At 46.6% G+C, this 17,820-nt stretch overlaps 1 protein-coding gene across 3 annotated transcripts in view; it reads right to left on the reverse strand.

The window, feature by feature from the left end:
* The window catches only part of Myo10 (myosin X), a 195,787-nt gene that overhangs the window by 14,763 nt on the left and 163,204 nt on the right, over nt 1-17,820 (reverse strand). For all 3 annotated transcript variants that reach the window (XM_021183593.3, XM_029469787.2, XM_029469786.2), the window contains 6 exons: nt 16,648-16,771; nt 13,675-13,918; nt 6,861-6,956; nt 4,128-4,221; nt 2,518-2,573; nt 155-297 (listed from right to left, as the gene is read on the reverse strand). In XM_021183593.3, coding sequence (XP_021039252.1) covers nt 155-297; nt 2,518-2,573; nt 4,128-4,221; nt 6,861-6,956; nt 13,675-13,918; nt 16,648-16,771 — 757 coding nt within the window. The remainder of the gene's footprint in view (nt 1-154; nt 298-2,517; nt 2,574-4,127; nt 4,222-6,860; nt 6,957-13,674; nt 13,919-16,647; nt 16,772-17,820) is intronic.

The following is a 17,820-nucleotide window of genomic DNA, read 5'->3' on the forward strand; positions in this document are numbered from 1 at the left end:
AACCCTCTAAGGAACCTGGCACAGTGGTCTGCACCTGTTGTCCTCAGCAGGAGGATTCTGTGGACCCCAGTGACCACCTAGTTTAGACGCATAGGTGGGCTCCAGGCTTAGAGCCCCTGACGTAAGAAGACAACAGACTATGGCTGGCAATCACCTCTGACGATGAACTCTTGGCCCTCCACCCTGGTGTCCCCCTTGGATCTCTGCAGCAGGGTTATCCAGTGGTGCATCTCCTCTGGCGTGTCTGCGTTACAGTGCAGCACCCGGTTGGCTGTGATGATCACAAATGAGTTGGGTCTGAGAGAGGAGACGGGATGAGAGAGGAATTAGCTCTGAGACCCAGGGTGGGCATCACCTGTCTGCAGTGAGGCTTCACGGCCTTGTCCTTGGCAGCCCAGGGCTCCCCTGGCAGCCCAGGGCTCCCTGGAGACTCTGGAATGCTATTTATATTTCACATTACAGCAAACCTTGCTCATATTTCTGTGGCAATAATTTTATGTGTCATTAATCTTTACACTTGGCGCAACACATTCATCCCGAAAATGCCTGAGAGGGGAACCATTCCATCTGCAAGACTTTCCAGAAGAAACCAGAAGAAACTAGTCCCGGGAAGGCAAATAAGGTAACCATGGGGATTTTTTTTAAATGCACCTCCAAACTCCTTTCTTCCTAACTCTGGATATAGCTTTGGATAATATTGCTATGAGTTGCGAATGAAATACCAGACAGTGGTAACAGAGAAGGATTAGCAAGTAGGGGTCAGTGGAACATGTTATACCCTTGATTGTCCCCGGTACAAAAAGCTACTGTGTCCACATTTTCAAAGGCACTCAGCAAGGGCTCATTTCCCAGATGGGGAGAAAGTGATAATGGAAAGTTACTTTGCCCCGAAGCTCCGGTCTGTCAGTGTTCGGAACCCTTCACAGGACAGTGTGCATACTGGTTCCCTATCTACCTGCATTCTATCTTATCTATCTACTCTGGACTGAGAACTCTCTTGTGAGCTTTCAAATGTTCCCTGTAGCAAAGCATTACGGAGTTCAAGAAAGCAAAGGCTATGTGGGCTACCTGTCTGTAGCCAGAGGTCCCTTAACAGCTGGGGCTGAGCCAGGGGGTGGTGGCAGATGCTTTTAATCCCAGCACTCAGGAGGCAGAGACAGTCGTGTTTCTGTGAGTCTGAGGTGAGGCTGGTCTACAAAGCCAGTTCCAGGACAGGCAGGGATACACAGAGAAACCTTGTCTTGAAAAACCTAACCAAGGGCTGGAGAGATGGCTCAGTGGTTAAGAGCATTGACTATTCTTTCAGAGGTCCAGAGTTCAATTCCCAGCAACCACATGGTGGCTCACAACCATCTGTAATGGGATCTGATGCTCTCTTCTGGTGTGTCTGGAGAGTGATAGTTTATTCACATACATAAAATAAATAAATAAATAAATAAATAAATCTTTAAAAAAAAAGAAAAAGAAATAAAAACTTAACCAAACCAAGCCAAATCAAACCACAAAAAACAAACCAAAAATGAACAAAAAACTGTAGCTGAGAAGGAAGAAAGGTGAGAAAAACCAAATAGTATAATGCAAAGGTATTGGTATGGCCAGGCTGGGGCAGAGAGTTTGTGAAAAGAAGCAGACTTAGTAAGGGAGAACTTAGGTAAGCACACAGCATCTGGACCCTGGTGACTGACAGCACAGGTGTTAAATGGTGTTGGCTGACTTCTGGAGACAAAGGCTTCCCATCCCCCAACAGCCCCAGAGTACATAATGGGGAGGACCCTGGAGCTCTTACTTTGCCTAGCAGACTTTAAAAAAATATTACTATTACTTATTATAAGGCTTACCACACTCTTATTTATCTCTGGCTATCTTAACAATGGCAAAAGTCAGTTTTAATTCGGACTCTGCCCCTCGGACAACTGAGTCAGCCAAGGACTGACTCAAAAACAGACAGAGAACAAAGGTATCTGATGATGCTTTGCCCTTAAGGTCAAAGTAGAAATGTCAAGGACAGGGCTCATGCTTGTATTTATATTTATTATATCTATTCCCCATGCACACTATCATCAGGTCATTATTAATTTTTAAGGAAAGGAATGCTATAGGCTCCCTATGCTGGAATACCATTTTCCTAAACAGCCATTTTCTTGCTATAAGAATTCTAAGACAGTCAGACGTGGTGGTTCACACACTGGGTCCTAGAACTTGAGAGGCGGAGACAGGAGAAGACTGTCCTAACTTTGACACCAGTCTGGACTAACGTAGTCTCAAAAAATAAAACACAAGAAGAAAAGCTATCCCAAGTAGATCTTCCACACAGACACCACCCCTTTCTGCTTTGCAGCGTTTGCAAATGGACGGTTAAAGTCTGGCTTCTCATTTACCTTAGCAAGCCAAAGTCAGCCTGCTAGAGGACTTTAGATGAGATGGTTGCCAGGGTTTCATGCATAGCCTAGAGAAGGGGGCAGTGGCAAGGCCAGAGGCCACCATGTTCTCTCTTTCAAGTGCCATATTGGAGCTTACCTATCAGGGCTGTCAGAGGCACATACAGAATCAATCAGCCCGACATCCAGTGTGCCCTGCAAAGGGACAAAAAGGACAGAAAGGGTGACGAAGGAACCAGAAGAGCATGACCTCATACAGCATCACCAGACTGTAACAAACCAAGGAAATGCGTGTGTGCTCTCTCTCTCTCTCTCTCTCTCTCTCTCTCTCTCTCTCTCTCTCTCTCTCTCTCTCTCTGTGTGTCTGTGTCTGTGTGTGTGTCGAGCTGCAAAATAACAGTTGCTTAAGAGAAGTTCCCTCCCTTTAATAGAGTTCTGGCAGTCTCTAGTGAACTCCTTAAAACACTTTATAAATTCGGGGGCTGGAGAGATGGCTCAGTAGTTAAGATCACTTCCAGAGGTCCTGAGTTCAATTCCTAGCAACTATCTGTAATGAGATCTGATGCTCTCTTTTGGTCAGTTACAGTGTACTCACATACATAAAAGAAAAAGAAATAAATCTTAAGAAAACAACAACAACCACCCCCCCACACACACACACCAAAACAAACAAACAAACAATCAAACAACCCCATAAATTTATCAGGCAGTCCCTCTTGCTCTTAAAACATTTTTACTAATGACTAGCCATCAACTAATGACTCGCTTTTTAATAGTATAAATTTATTGATTTATGCTATAACCCTTTATTAATTTAACAAATATTCCTCAAGGGGACATTTGATTTTAAAGTTTTCTGGGGGCTGGGAAGGGACAACAGCTCAGCAGTTACAAGAGTATACCACTCTTACCGGGGACCTGAATTTAGTTCCCAGTTCCAGGGGGATCTGACTCCCTCTTGTGTTCTCTGAGGGTAACTGCAACACACACGCACATACCAACCCTCTTAAACATAGTTACAAATGAAAACAAAGCGTTTTAAAAAAGTTAATTTTACATATATTGCATACACACACACACACACACACACATATATATATATATATATGCAAGATATATGCAGTAACTTCCTGTGTGCCCAGAATATACCAAAAGTCCCATTATTCACAATTCATGTGATTCTTCAAAATATAAGTTTTCTGGTACTTCTATAATTTAAAAATTGTGGATTTTTTTTAAAGGTTTTAGGTAGAAGATGTGAAATGTAGCAGAACTCATGTGTAATTTGATTTTTCTATACAGATTTTTTTTTAAAGATTTACTTATTTATTATATGTAAGTACACTGTAGCTGTAAGCACACTCCAGAAGAGGGTGTCATCAGATCTTGTTACAAATGGTTGTGAGCCACCATGTGGTTGCTGGGATTTGAACTCAAGACCTTCGGAAGAGCAGTCAGTGCTCTTAACTGCTGAGCCATCTCTCCAGCACCTCTATAGAGATTTTAAGCAGAATTTAAGACTTTGGACAGTTGGGCAGTGGTGGCACATGCCTTTAATCCCGGCACTTGGGAGGCAGAGGCAGGTGGATTTCTAAGTTCGAGGCCAGCCTGGTCTACAGAGTGAGTTCCAGGACAGCCAGAGCTACACAGAGAAACCCTGTCTCAAAAAAACCAGAAAAAGAAAAAGAAAACCACCACCAACAAAAACCCCGACTTTGGACAGCTGGCCTCCACCCACCCGTCACTCACCACAGCATTCTGGGGGTTTGCCTGTTCATCGTGCATTTCTCTGATCTCCTGGTCTGTGGACGAGTGGACCTGACTCAGCACGCTGAACCACTGGCTGTGGACAGAGAGGACAACAGTCACGGGTGGCCGAGCTCAGAGTGGCCAAACCACGCTCTCCATTTTTCCTGCCCAGGACCCCACCTGTGAGCTGCTCTGCTGCCAATGTGCCTGTTTCTCACATGCAAGTTGGGGCACATACTATCATAAGCGCAGTCTAAAAAACAAAACACAACAACAACAAACCAGCCCAACTACCCTTAGCAGGATGTACTGTCACATTAAGTACCCGCCCTGGCCGGCTCTCAGACCTCACTGAGTACTATTGAGGAGACTCCCATGCAAGGAAAGAAAATCAACACTAGAGGAGTCAGTAACCCCTCAGACCCATGGCTTGACGCCTGTCTTTCCACTCAGGCTCACTGGGGTTTCCATGGCTGGCCAGGACCCCACACAAGTGAATAAAACCACAGGGGAGGTGGAAATCAAAACAGGTGTCTAAATCAAAAGCAGGAAATTACTGTGATCAAAATTCTTCCATTTTTATTTCAACTGGGTTTTTACTTCCAGAGCATCGTAATGAGAAAGATGGATAGAGAAAAGCAAAGTAGAATAAAAGTCTCACAAGAAGAGGGAACCTGAGATGAACAGAAAGAAAATAACCTGGATCATACATATTTACATGCATGCATGCATGCATGCATACATACATACATACATACATACAGTGCTGATTACGAAACACACCAGGGCTGGGCGTGGTGGCGCATGCCTTTAATCCCAGCACTCGGGAGGCAGAGGCAGGTGGATTTCTGAGTTCGAGGCCAGCCTGGTCTACAAAGTGAGTTCCAGGACAGTCAGGGATACACAAAGAAACCCTGTCTCGGAAAAAACAAAAACAAACAAACAAACAAAAAATAAAATAAAAAACAAAACACACCAGGGACCAGAGAAGCCAAGGTACCCTTTCCTGTCCAGGCGTCTTATGTCGCTATACAGTGGAATAATTAAGTGAACAGCTGACATCATCACATAAAGCTAGGCATATAAATTACTTTCAGCAAAAACTAAACCTCCTTTCTAAGATTCCTGATGGAGCAAATGCTTGAGAATACTCAACACTGTGGACTCGTGGAGCAAATAAAGCCAGGGGCATCCTCGTCTGCCTGTGGTCATCCTTCTTGGCCAAGCAGAAGGCACCCTGTAGTCATGACCCTGTCATGTCAAAAAAATGTCCCTAAACCAAACACTGCAACAATGCACAATTCAAGACGTATGCCGAATGAATCACATACACGCACATGCACACAAACACAAAGAACAAAATTGCTTGGCTTTCATTCCTATTGATACTCCTACAACTTAGGCATTTCTTATGAATCATGTATAATTTTAAATCTATAAAGGGATTCATTTTTTTAATGTGTTCCACTTGTCAGGGGAAACCGGGTTTGGCTAAAAACCTTCCAAATGTTAAATTTAGCAAGTCCATTATGGCACAAACAGACAGAGCAACCGCCAGAAGCCAGGCCTGTAATTCAGCTGAGGATTCGAGGGCAGTCTCTGGACCACAGAAAGCCTCGTGTGGTCTCTAGGAGTCCCAGACAGAATGTTGGGGCTGTAATTTCAGGTCTGCTTGTTTTCCCAGTTTGAGCTATAATTTATGAGTCCAGCCAGGGCTTCAGTCTGTTCCCATGGGAAGAATTGCTTTCTGGCGTTTTGACCTTTCGTGTTGCTGCTGTGGTGTTAGATCAACTTAAAGGCACTGGAATGGCAGGCAGAAGGGAGAAAGCCAGGAGCTTGAGGGATCGACAGCAATCTCTGATGACTTCTGGGCAAGACACTGAACAGCACAAGCCACTTGCTGTCATCCCCAGAGACTACTACCTAGTACTGGCTCAGGGCAGGTGACAACTGCCTCCCACCATGGGCCAAGAATGGACGGGACACTCCATTGTGTCCTAGACTCTACATGGCCCCGTGATGCTCGTCACTGAAGAGCAAATGTCATTTTCCCCTTGCTTTGTCTCCTCCCTATGCTCAAAGCTCCAAAGACAGGCGGCTTACACCAGCCAGCGAGTGACTCCAGAGACTTGAGCCTCTTTGGAAAGAAAAGCAGGAGGGTGTGTCTACTCCACAGGACTGAGCCTCTATACTATTCCTGTGTGCGCCTTTTCTGTCACTTGGTCTACACAGTATAAATAATGACACCTACCCCACAGGACTGACTGGGAACCAAATGAGTTAACTCTATCTGGAATACGGCTATGTTAGATAATGTTAGCTTGTCCACTGAGTCCTCCAAGGCCGAGACTTTCACATCCTCTGCATGCCACAGTTCTATTATTCATTAAGCAGAGGATGTCTAAGACAACAACAGACTGTTCCTTATGTCTCTGTACAAATTCTTCACCTCTATAGCTCAGAAACATCCACAGAGAAGGGTTTATGCCTGATCCGGTGGTATTTGAGGCTGACATTGCTGTGTTTGAACACATCTGCTAGGACGAGATTCCTTAAGGGACAAGACATACACCTCCTATGCCTCTTTAACCCTAACCCTGATAGAAAGCCCAACTGAAAACCTAAAATCCCTTCAAAGGCAACAGAATAAACAGTGTCTGCATGGAGCTCATGCCTGAACTCGAGAGGAGCGGGGAGGACGTGGTGAGGCGGCAGCCCATCCCCAGACCTCACCTGGCATCTTCAGGGGACTCTGCGATGAGATGGAAGGTCCTGTCGGCCAGGATGATGTCGATCCCGTTCTCTTTGCTTGTGTTGTCTATGATCTCCCTGCAAGACACAAAGGCAGAGTGGAAATCAAGAGTGCAAAACTCCTAGGGATAGCTGAGAAAGGCAGCCTTACCAAAAGACCACGTGGGGAATGTTCCTTTAGAAATTATATACCGTGCCTCATCCCCCCCCCCCCCCCCCCGCCCAGTTATAAGTGACTTCTGATTCCTAGGAGGTCCCCGAGACTAAGATAGTAATGAATGTTGCATCACATCCATGTGATGCATGTGATATGGTTCCCCATACAGTGTAGAGCGTGCCTGGCTCAGAACATCTGAGACCAGGGGTTTTATACTCCAGAACAGGACCTAAGTCTAAACATGGGATGCATTTATTTCTCATCCACACATAGCCTGAAGGCATTTGTCTTGTGTGAAGCAGAAGGTACACTGTGGGGCTATACTCCAGCTTCCTGAATGCAGTTCTAGACAGTGATTTCCACATGCCTAGAGTTTGACTGTAACCAGTCATGTGAGGTTGGAGAGGAATTCCCCACTTGTGGCATCCTACAGCACTCAAAGACTGGAAAGTTCTAGATTTTGGATTTTCAGATTGGGACATACAACCCGTGCACGCATCTGAACTGTAAAGCTTACTTTACAAATCAGATGCAGCAAGGGTGAACAACAACAACACAGAATAACTGTAACCCCCACCCACCCACACACACACACACACACACACAAAGGTAGGTGACCATTCTATTTTTCCCTCTAAAAAATTAATAATTAATTAATAAAAATAATTAATAATAATAAATAAATAATAAAACAATTTTTCTAACAGGGTTTTTTTGACCACATATAACTGAAATCATAAACATGAATGAAGGATTGCTCTCCAGAGGGCCTCCAGGGGGCACCAGACTCCCCCTGTGCTCTCAATAGTGCCTCTGCAATGGGCTTAGGGATGGGGTGGGGAGGGAGGAAGGTGTCAGGGTGTTTCCCTAATGACTCTTTGCACAGTGGACACCCCATGTCTGACTCTGCTCAGAGTCCAGCAAAGCCTTCCTCTGCCCTCTGCCTGGCGCACAATAGGAGGAAACCCAGGAAGCAGCCTGGTCCTGTGTGAGCTCCTTCCCTAGTCTGTCTCAGCAGCTGTGCTTTGAGGATACCACTCCCTAGCTCCTATGTTGGATATGTGATCAAAGCAGGTACTTACAGGAAAGACTCTGAAGAGGGGATTAGCTATGACGCTCCACTATTGTGAACAGACTAAGGCTCTTGGGGCTGAAAGTTATGTTTTTCTCTTCCTTTAGTTTCTCTACTCCAGCCCCCTCCAACACCCCCCTTCTCCAATGCTGGGATTGAATCCAGGCCCTGTGCATGCCGGACAAGCACTCTACCACTGAGCTACATCACATCTGTATTTTTTTTATTGAGATAGAGTCTCTTTAGATAGCCAGGCTGGCCTCAAAGTGGCAAGTCTCTGCCTCCGCCTTTAGAGTGAGGACTCAAACATGTGCTCCCTGGCTCATTCTGTTCTGAGAGCATGCCTGCCTTTCAGCCATGGATGATGTAGTAAGATGGGTTTCCTTAATCTCGGACTTCTTAGCATTTAGACCATGGGCAGCATAAATTTGGTTCATCAGAAATTACTCAGTTGTGGGAATTTATTTGTTAAACAGAACAAAGTGGCCAAGAAAGGAGCTTCCTATCATAGGCTGAGGCCTGGCTGGTACCTGGCATACCCTCCCCATCACTGCCTCTTGCAGGCTCCAGAGCCAAGGCAGACTTTGGAGTCATCCTGATCTCCTTTAGACACTCCCTAATTAATATCAAGAGACTCAGTGACTGGGACAGGTTAACTAAATTAGGGTAAAACACAAGAAGGTATCAGGATGGGACCAGAGCTGGCAATGCACCTGATGTTAGCATGGTCTTGAGGATCTGCCCATTTGCTCTGATATATGAAGCAGTGAATTTATTCACAGCAGAGCATACCAACATGACTGCAATTCTAACAGGCTGGAAACAGTAAATTGGTGTGACCACATTTCTGGACTCACTGAAACAAAGCTCAATGTATTCTGGGCCAGAGGCATGGCTCAGCAGGCAGTTAAGAGCTCTTGCCCCTTTTCCAGGAGCAGAGTTTGATTGCTAGCACCATGTCAGGCAGCTCACAGAGGCGTGTAAGCTTCAAGAAGACCTGAGACCCTCCCTCTCCTGGCCTTTGTGAGTACCCACATATATGTGAACAACCCCTTCTGACACAAATACACATAAATAAAAATCTGAGTTTTAAAGGAACAACCTAAACACAGATGGACTGTAATGTGAAAATCCCGTAAGATCAGGGGACAGAGAGATGAGGGTAAAGGTGAAGGGGGAAAGAGTTATTTGTTGCACGTCCAGATCACAGTCCACCACCGGGAGAAGCCAGGGCAGGAACTGGAGCAGAGGCCATGGAGGGATGGTAGTTACTGGCTTCCTCAAAATGGCACAGTTAGCCTGCTTTCTGATGTCACCCAGGGCCACCTACTTAGGGCTCACACTCCTCACAGTGGTCTAGCCTCTCCTACATCAAGCATAAATCAAGAAAATGTCCCCACATGGAGTGGCCTGCAGGCCAGTCTAATCAAGGCTTCGTCTCAGTTGAAGTTTGCTCTTCCCAAATGACCCTGGCTTGTGTCAAGTTGCTAAAACCCAATCAGCACAGGTCCTCGAAGGCAGAAGAACGATCCCCAGGGATACTGGCTCTTTCCCTCTCAAGAACTCAGACCCTCCATGTATGCAAAGGAGGCTTCAGACTCCATGACCAGCCTCACAGCTCTGAACCTCAAAATCCCAGAAATGCTCAGAAACAAAGGCGGGGCTAAAGGAGCGAATACGCTTCTCTGAAAGAGGGCGGTGCTGTTGATGGGGCTCCAGTATAGCTGGGTTCCAGTTCAGGACTTCTCCCAAATGCTGACTAAAAAAACCAATAAAGCTAAGGCCTTCTGTTGAGAGAGCCTCGATCTAAAGAGAGCAGAGGGCATCTCGTCATGTTAGGAAACAAGCTCTCAGAGATGGCTGGATGGACAGGAAACAGATCGAGGATTACGTGGCCTGTCAAATTCTGCTGGTCCAGATGTGGGGCTACTGTGGGAATCTAGCAGAGCTGCAGTGCCTGGAATACCCTGTTAAGCCCACATGTGCAGGAAGATACTTGGGAAAACAAAAACAGTGGTCAGTGCCTGATGATGCAAAGAAACCCACTGATTTCCTGGAACCAGAGGACGAATGGAGGGCAAGCATTCAGCCTGACTATACTATACAAAGAGTACCTCGGGTAACCACGGGCGGTAACCATTAGGAAATGTTTTCTTTATAGAAACACTTTAGGCAATAGGAGAGTCCAACAACAGTAGACTCAAAGTACTCAGCAGAAAGAATTACTCCTAAACTGAGGTACTGGGAAGGGAAGGAACAGGCTCAGCCAAGCAATCGAGCGTAACCAGTGAAGCCTAGAAACCTGGGGAAAGAGTCTTTGACTCCAGCTGCACATGAAAGACAGGACAGAGGTGATGGGAATCTATAAGCCTGAAGATGTGTGATCTTAAGTCAACCAGACATGTCCAACCCACGGGCAGGGCCCCATGGCCCAGGATGGCTAGGAATGTGGTCCAGATGTACTGAAAAGAGTGTGCGGTTTTGTGGGGTTTTTTTGTTTGTTTTGTTTTCTTTTTCTCTTATTGTACAGCTTTTGAGTGTGCACCTTGCGACAATGTTGTGCTGCAGCGTCAAAAGGCTGGGCACAGGCCTTACTGGATCCTGATTAAAAGAAAGAGTCTACGTAAGCAAGAAAACCAACAGAGTAGTCTCTGCTGTGCTCGCTGATGAGGCAACTGTAGGAAACATGGCAGGAATCTATGGTAGGAGGTGACACTCTCAATCTGGTGCGAATGGATTGTGTTCCCCAAAGCGTCCCTAAGAGCATACTAACATATTTACAATAAATGATGCCAGCACCTTGCTTCAGCAAAACGCACTTGGTCAGAACAGGTCAGTGGCTGCCCTGCATGGGTGGAGAGTCACTGAAGCAAGGTAAGGACGTGAATTTTGTTTTCCCCTATTCTTGTGTGCACTGAATGGTTTTGTGTGTCAAGCTGACACAAGCTAGAGTCATCACAGAGGAAGGAGCCTCTGTTGAGAAAATGCCTCCATGAGATCCAGCTGTAAGGCATTTTCCCAATCAGTGATCAATGGGGGAAGACCCAGCCCATGGTGGTTGGTTCCATCCCTTAGCTGGTGGTCCTAGGTTCTATAAAAAAGCAGGCTAAACAAGCTTGTAAGCAGCAGCCCTCCATGGCCTCTGCATCGGCTCCTGGCCCCAGGTTCCTGCCCTGTCTGAGTTCCTGTCCTGACTTCCTCCAGTGATGGACTATGATCTGCAAGTATAAGCCAAGTAAACCCTTTCCTCCCGAGTTGGGTTTTTGGTCATGGTGTTTTTTTGTAACAATAGAAACCCTGTCTAAGGAGGGGTGTGAATAGCAAAGAAGAAGGGACATGACACTGTCCCTTGGTATCTGAGGCTCTAGGACTCGCCTCAGACACTAATAGCAGCTGCTGCAGTTCCTCACATTTGTACGTGACCCAGTACACTGCCATATCTAGGTCAACAGTAATACCCCTGCTGTCCCACACTGTGTCAACAATAGCCAGGGACAAGCCTGTGTCTGCGTATTCGGGAGCCGTGCTGTGGAATCTACAGACCCAAACACCCTCAAATCTAATCTTGCTCCTAATGAACCCCCATTGGACAGTCTGGAAAGACCCCAAAGTTTGCTGTCTGTTCCTTGTTATTGGTTCAAAAATCAAATACACAAACGCCTTGTCTTGCCTCTTTTTCCTTTCCACATTCCCATGAGGAATTTTCCTAAGTTGCTGACACTAGCTCATGGAGAACAATCTTTCATTCTTAAGGCTGGTCGGTGACTCCTGGGGCTAATTTCATCTCTCAAAGCTCATTTTGCCACTTTCCAAATATTTGTGGTTTCCCGATTCTCAGCAGCATGGGGTACAGGTTATTCTTAAACAATCAGATTTTTATGCCCAGTACCTAGCTAACTGGGAAAAACAGCTGACCCTCGCCCCAGCAAATTTCTAAAAACATTAAATTTTAACAAAAACAGTGGTCCCTTGACAGTCGAGAGCCTTGCTTCTAGATGGGGCTGTTGGCTGGAGAGGTTGTGTGGTATCCAAACTGTAGCTCTGTTCTTCCAGTGTGGGGAATCGCAGGCGAGGGGCTAGTACGCACATCACAGCTAGAAGCTAGTAATTCATCTCAAAACACGCCTGTCAATCAGCTCCCCATTCAACTGCTGTATGGCAGCCAGAGCGAGGAAGAACTAGAAGGGGCCGGCCCTCCACATGTCTGCCCTCCCTTTTCCCAGTTTGTTGAGATAGGCTCTCATCATATAGGTCAGGCTGCCCCCAAACTCTCCAGTAGCCCAGGCTGGCCTCAAACTTTACTTCTCCTACCTAAGCCTTCCCGAGGAGCTGAGTTTAGAGGTGTACATTATACCTGGCTTTGTTCAAGACAACTTCCTCTACGGACGCGCTGCATTACATTTCCAGTGAGTGTATGTTCAAGGGCCTATCTGTCTACTGTGTGAGAAGGAACATCTGCGTGTAATTGCCACCGCATATAAATAAATGCATAAGTAAATAAAGTGAATTATCCCAAGACTGAGGCTTGCTTTCCAGTTCTTTCACAAGTCAACCTAGTTAAAGTGAACTGTCAAGACTGTCTGAGTATCTCTACCAGTCTACTGCAGCCAAGAACTCCCTGGCTAGTAGGATAGTTGAGTCTGTAAAGTAATTGTTATGCAAGCTGCTCTCGGACCTAGGTTCAAGCTGCAGAACCTACTTTAAAGTCTGGGTGTGACGGGAAGAGGCGTGTAGACCAAACCTAACTGCACTTGGCGTTGAGGCCTCACCTGTGCTACTATCTACCTCATTGTAATGCCCCTAGCAACCTCTTGGTAACTCAGGACACTCCTGCCTGCCTTGAACCACATGCATACCTACTCTAAACACTGGGATAAATTTCCCCGCCCCTTACCTACCACCAAATGTGAACAGTCTCTAGTTCATCATACTCCAGTTACACCCAGGGAGAAGGGATTTAAAAGAGCCTACTGGGCCTGAAATTATTTTGAGTCCATGTTCCCTGTAAGTGAACACTTAGCAAGCCTCCCCTATTTAACAGCTTATGCCTATATATAATTATAAGCCAATCCATTATGGGAAGGGTATACAGCAAAGGTTACATAAATAAAATCTGTCCATCAAAATAGAGAACCGCCCATATTACACCCCTAAGTACAGACTATTGCTCCTGTAAGTCCAATAAAAGACTCCCCCAGGTGGCCTGCTGTAACCCCACAGGGGATTTCTGTGTCTGTACTTGTCTGTACCATCAATGTGCTTTTGAATAGCTTCTCCTTTTCCTTGCTAGTTGGTAAGGGAAAATAAAAACCAGCTGAGTGTGTTGGCACGTATCAGCAAGCCCAGCACTGTGGAGAAAGAAGTAAGGAGGATTCCCTAGTAAGGAGGATTCCCTAGGGTGTACTGGCCAGGCAGCCTAACCTATTTGGCAAGTCCGGAGCCCCAGGGACAGACCGCCTCTAAAAGGCGGCTTCTGAGGAATGGTACCCTACATTGATGTCAGCTCCCATATACACACACATGTGCACACATCAGCTTATTCAAGAAGCCAAGCTGCCATAACATACTTGGCTGTGCGGACTTCCACGGTGCCCTTGAGCTTCTCCTCGCTATCGTTTTCAAAGTACATCAGCTTGGACTGGCGAAGGACAAACCAGCGCTTCTTCCAGTTCCTCCGGGACAGTGTGGAGGAGCCCCCGCCTTTCTTGTGCAGCCAGCCTTGCTTGAGGGCTTCCTGCTTGGAGCGGAACCACAGGAAGGTCTCGTCCTTCAGGACACACCAGCGGCGCTTCCAGGAGTTCATTAAGCCACCTGTTTCCCCACCCCCAAGAAAGGGCAGAGAAAGGGTTACAAAGTCAATCAAGCCAAGCCACAAAATCCACAGGCCATTTTGAGCCTTGCCTCAGCGGACACGCACTCAACAGACCCTTGCCCGGTGGAGGAGGGGCTTGGGGCTTCTGCTTGGTGTGCAGAAGATGATCCGGCTCGACTGTATCATCCAAGAATGTTGTTCCACCCTGACAGACAAAATGGCTCCTCTTCAGCTATCTGAGAAGTCTCTTTAAGCAGCCCACGTGGCAGTAGTCAGTGACTGACAGTCTACCCAGGAATGACTGGGGGTATGAGCAAGCCCCATCCCACGGTCTCCTCCAAGTGCCCCAGAGTAGTGGACTGACAGTGTCAAAGGTCGTGCGATTCCTCTCTTATATGACAGATGCAGGAATAAGCACCATCAGGCGTGCTAGCATTGGTGATGAGGTCTCACTTCCAGGGTAGGAGCAAGGCCAGTGTTTTGGGCAAACACATCATCATCTGACATGGATTACGGATGCAAGGCAAGAGGCTGAGACTATAACAAGCAAGCAGGAGTGCGGAGTGACCTGGTCAGACTGCAAAACTGAGGAGATGCTGGTGGATGCAGAGCTAGCCCACTGCCTGCCTCCCTCCCGGCTTGTTGGGTGGGACCGAGGACCAAATCCAGGACCGCGGCATTTCTAGGCCACATAACCTATGCCACCCACCCCACCCAGTCCATTTCTTAACTTGATTTGGAGCTAAGGTCTTATCATCAAGATGCGTAGGCTGCCCTCATGCTTGCCCTCCTCCTTCAGCCTTCTGAGGGACTGGGACAATAGGCACATGCCACCACACGGGCAGAAAATGTCTTCTAACTGAGATAACGTGGGAGAACTCATACAGTGTTACCTTTTCTAGGATAGCCTGACCTTGGTAACCAGACTCCCCGCAGACGTAGGCCAGGCATCCTACTGCCCTCACTCAGAAATCTCTATAAAACAGTACATGGGAGAACACAATCTACAGCTCACTATAAAACTGCTCACGCTATTCCTTTCTTTTGATCAAACGGTAACAAAAGCAAGGGATACCTAAACATGGAGACTTAAACCCCAAATGACAGCGTATTCCTTTTACAGATCAGAAGGCAAATCCAACAGACCTTTTCCTGGCGTGAATGGACACAGAGACAGCCCATCCCTCCTTAAAATACCCTGATGCTCTCTTCCCTCCTTAGACATTCCAACTGTCTCCACTCAACTGGCTGAGACCTTGTGTGCTGAAGCCAAGACAGGGCAGTTTCTCCACAGCAGGTTTGCCAAGGACTCTCACAATGAAACATTAGCATAGTTTTGATTTGTGACTTTCATCTTCACCTTTGAATATGGGCCCAGAGGAAAACTGTAGCAGGAGCTTGTCCTGTTGTCCTATTAACTTTAAGTGATAAATCTTCGTGAAATGTGGCAACAACAGCCCCCTCGGTAGCTTGTGGGAACTGCTCGGAACATGTATGTGTAAGATTTGAGGATGACCACTTGGTATTGGATAAGCAACAGGGAGGCTCTTCCCTGGAGAAAATGTTTTCGGCTCTCAGCATTCATTAGTCTCTTACAGCTCTTTGTATAGGATTGGGTCCCCATGAGACTTCCCCCTTCTGTATCTATTGCTTGTTCAGGTCTTCTGTGGGCAACCAGGTTCTTGAGACTTCCCTGCTTTGTCAGATGTATTGCTGAGTGCTAAGAATTCCCCAGATTTGCATTTCCAAGCACAGGCAGGCAGGCAGGCAGGCAGAGAGACATACACACAAAGAGAGACATACACACACACAGAGACAGAGACACAAGCATGTGCTGGTGGGAAAGTTAAGAGAAGAGCTAGAAATAACAAAATACTTGCTGATGGAGAAATGAGGAAGAGAACAGGCTTGCAGATGCAAGGCGGGTACCTACTGGCAAGTGTTTCCTTTATCTTGCCCTGTCTCCACGCTCTGGACCTTCCCCTCCCCAAGCCTCGGATCCTTTGAGAAACACCCGGGTTCCCTCTCTATCCATCTATGTAAATCTGGCAGCAAATCCTGGTGATTACAGTTTCCCATTATGCTGGACCCTGACAGAGGTCCCAGCACCAAAACATCTAAGCACAAGCACGCGTCTGTAATGAAATCCATTCCTAAATGGCAGGTGCCTGGAGGTGTTTAATGTTTAATATTTAAGTGCAGCATTTTTGATGTTGACTAGCAACTAGAATTGATGCCAAAAAATCTCATCAAAAAGTAGGTGTGGTGAGTAGTCTCACAGGCTGTGTGTGTCTCCATGGGGTTCAGCACATCTTTTGAGGTCGTGTGTGTGTGTGTGTGTGTGTGTGTGTGTGTGTGTGTATTGGAGGGTATAGGGGTTTATTAGAATGGGTCCCAGTGACTTCCAGCAGTGATTGAATTGACACTTGCTTGCATGTATGTATATGTGAGTGAGAAGGAGATGCCAGGTGAAGAGTGTGACCAAATATAGATGCTGCATGTTTACAAATTCTTCACCCTACCTATCTCCTATGCCCTAGCAAGGGAGTCAAGTTACATTCGTCAGGGCAGTAACAGCCACACTGCATCAACCAATATGCTTCATGCAGCTAAATGGCTTGTCACTGAGGTGAGGGGACTTTCCATAGCTTTCCCCCCACCAGGGTTGTGGAGAGCTGAAGGCTGTTCCCCCCCCCCCCCCAGGGCTATAGAGAGCTGAAGGCTGTACCTTTCATGTACAGAAAGCTGTGGAAATAGGGCAGTGTGACACAGCTATACACGGAGTCTCGCCGGTAGGAAAGTTCATCATCTGTATCAAATCTGGAGTCGAAGTCCTCCTCGCTGTCCTCAAACTGGAAGAGGAGACAGAGGAGGAGAGGCAGAGGTAAGCAGAGGACGGGAGTCGGGTAAGGAAAACACCCGGCATGGGCTAACCATCTACAGCGCCACCCAACGGAGGAGAGCGCTCCTGACTCCACGACTCCACTACTGTGGCCGTCCAGGGAACTCAGACACAGCATCTGCCAGTGAGCCGACCCGACACTTACACTATAAACTGACTCTAATCCAGAGACTCCACGCTAAAAAGGATGTTTAAGGGTCTCATTTTAATCAAGCCACACAAGAGTTAAAGAAACTCGGCCGGGCAGTGGTGGTGCACGCCTTTAATCAATCCCAGCACTTGGGAGGCAGAGGCAGGCGGATCTCTGAGTTTGAGGCCAGCCTGGTCTACAGAGTGAGTTCCAGGACAGCCAGAGCTACTCAGAGAAACACTGTCTCGAAAACAAACAAACAAACAAAAGTTAAAGAAACACTTAAGTTGCTACGCCAAAAATATTGACCAAATCTGAGGAACTAAAGACAACATTTAATACATAAGAGAAAAAGCCAAACGTAAGAAAAAAAAAAGAATAGAACACGTTTAAACCATACAGATCCCTTCTTATTAAAAGAAATACACTGAGTGGCTTGGACTGTACGGAAAGTTCTTCAATACACCCCAGGAGAGTGAGTGGGCCAGCTTTTTCAGGGTTTGCAGAAAGGCCATGCCGAGCCTCATTTTTATTTTTATTTATTTATTTTTAAGATTTATTTATTTATTACATCTAAGTACACTGCAGCTGTCTTCAGACACTTCAGAAGACACTTCACAAACTTCAGAAGAGGGAGTCAGATCTCCTTACAGATGGTTGTGAGCCACCATGTGGTTGCTGGGACTTGAACTCAGGACCTTCAGAAGAGCAGTCGGGTGCTTTCAACCGCTGAGCCATCTCACCAGCTCGAGCCTCATTTTTAAGATGTCAGTTCGGGTCTATCTATGACCACATTATCCTGAATGTGCCTGATCTCATCTCCAACCTGTCAGGAGTTTATGGCTTGGCAGAAGGCTCTGCTAGTGAAG

The sequence above is a fragment of the Mus caroli genome, unplaced genomic scaffold, assembly GCF_978045245.1.
Source record: "Mus caroli unplaced genomic scaffold, Mus_caroli_1 scaffold_16, whole genome shotgun sequence".
NCBI lineage: Eukaryota > Metazoa > Chordata > Mammalia > Rodentia > Muridae > Mus > Mus caroli.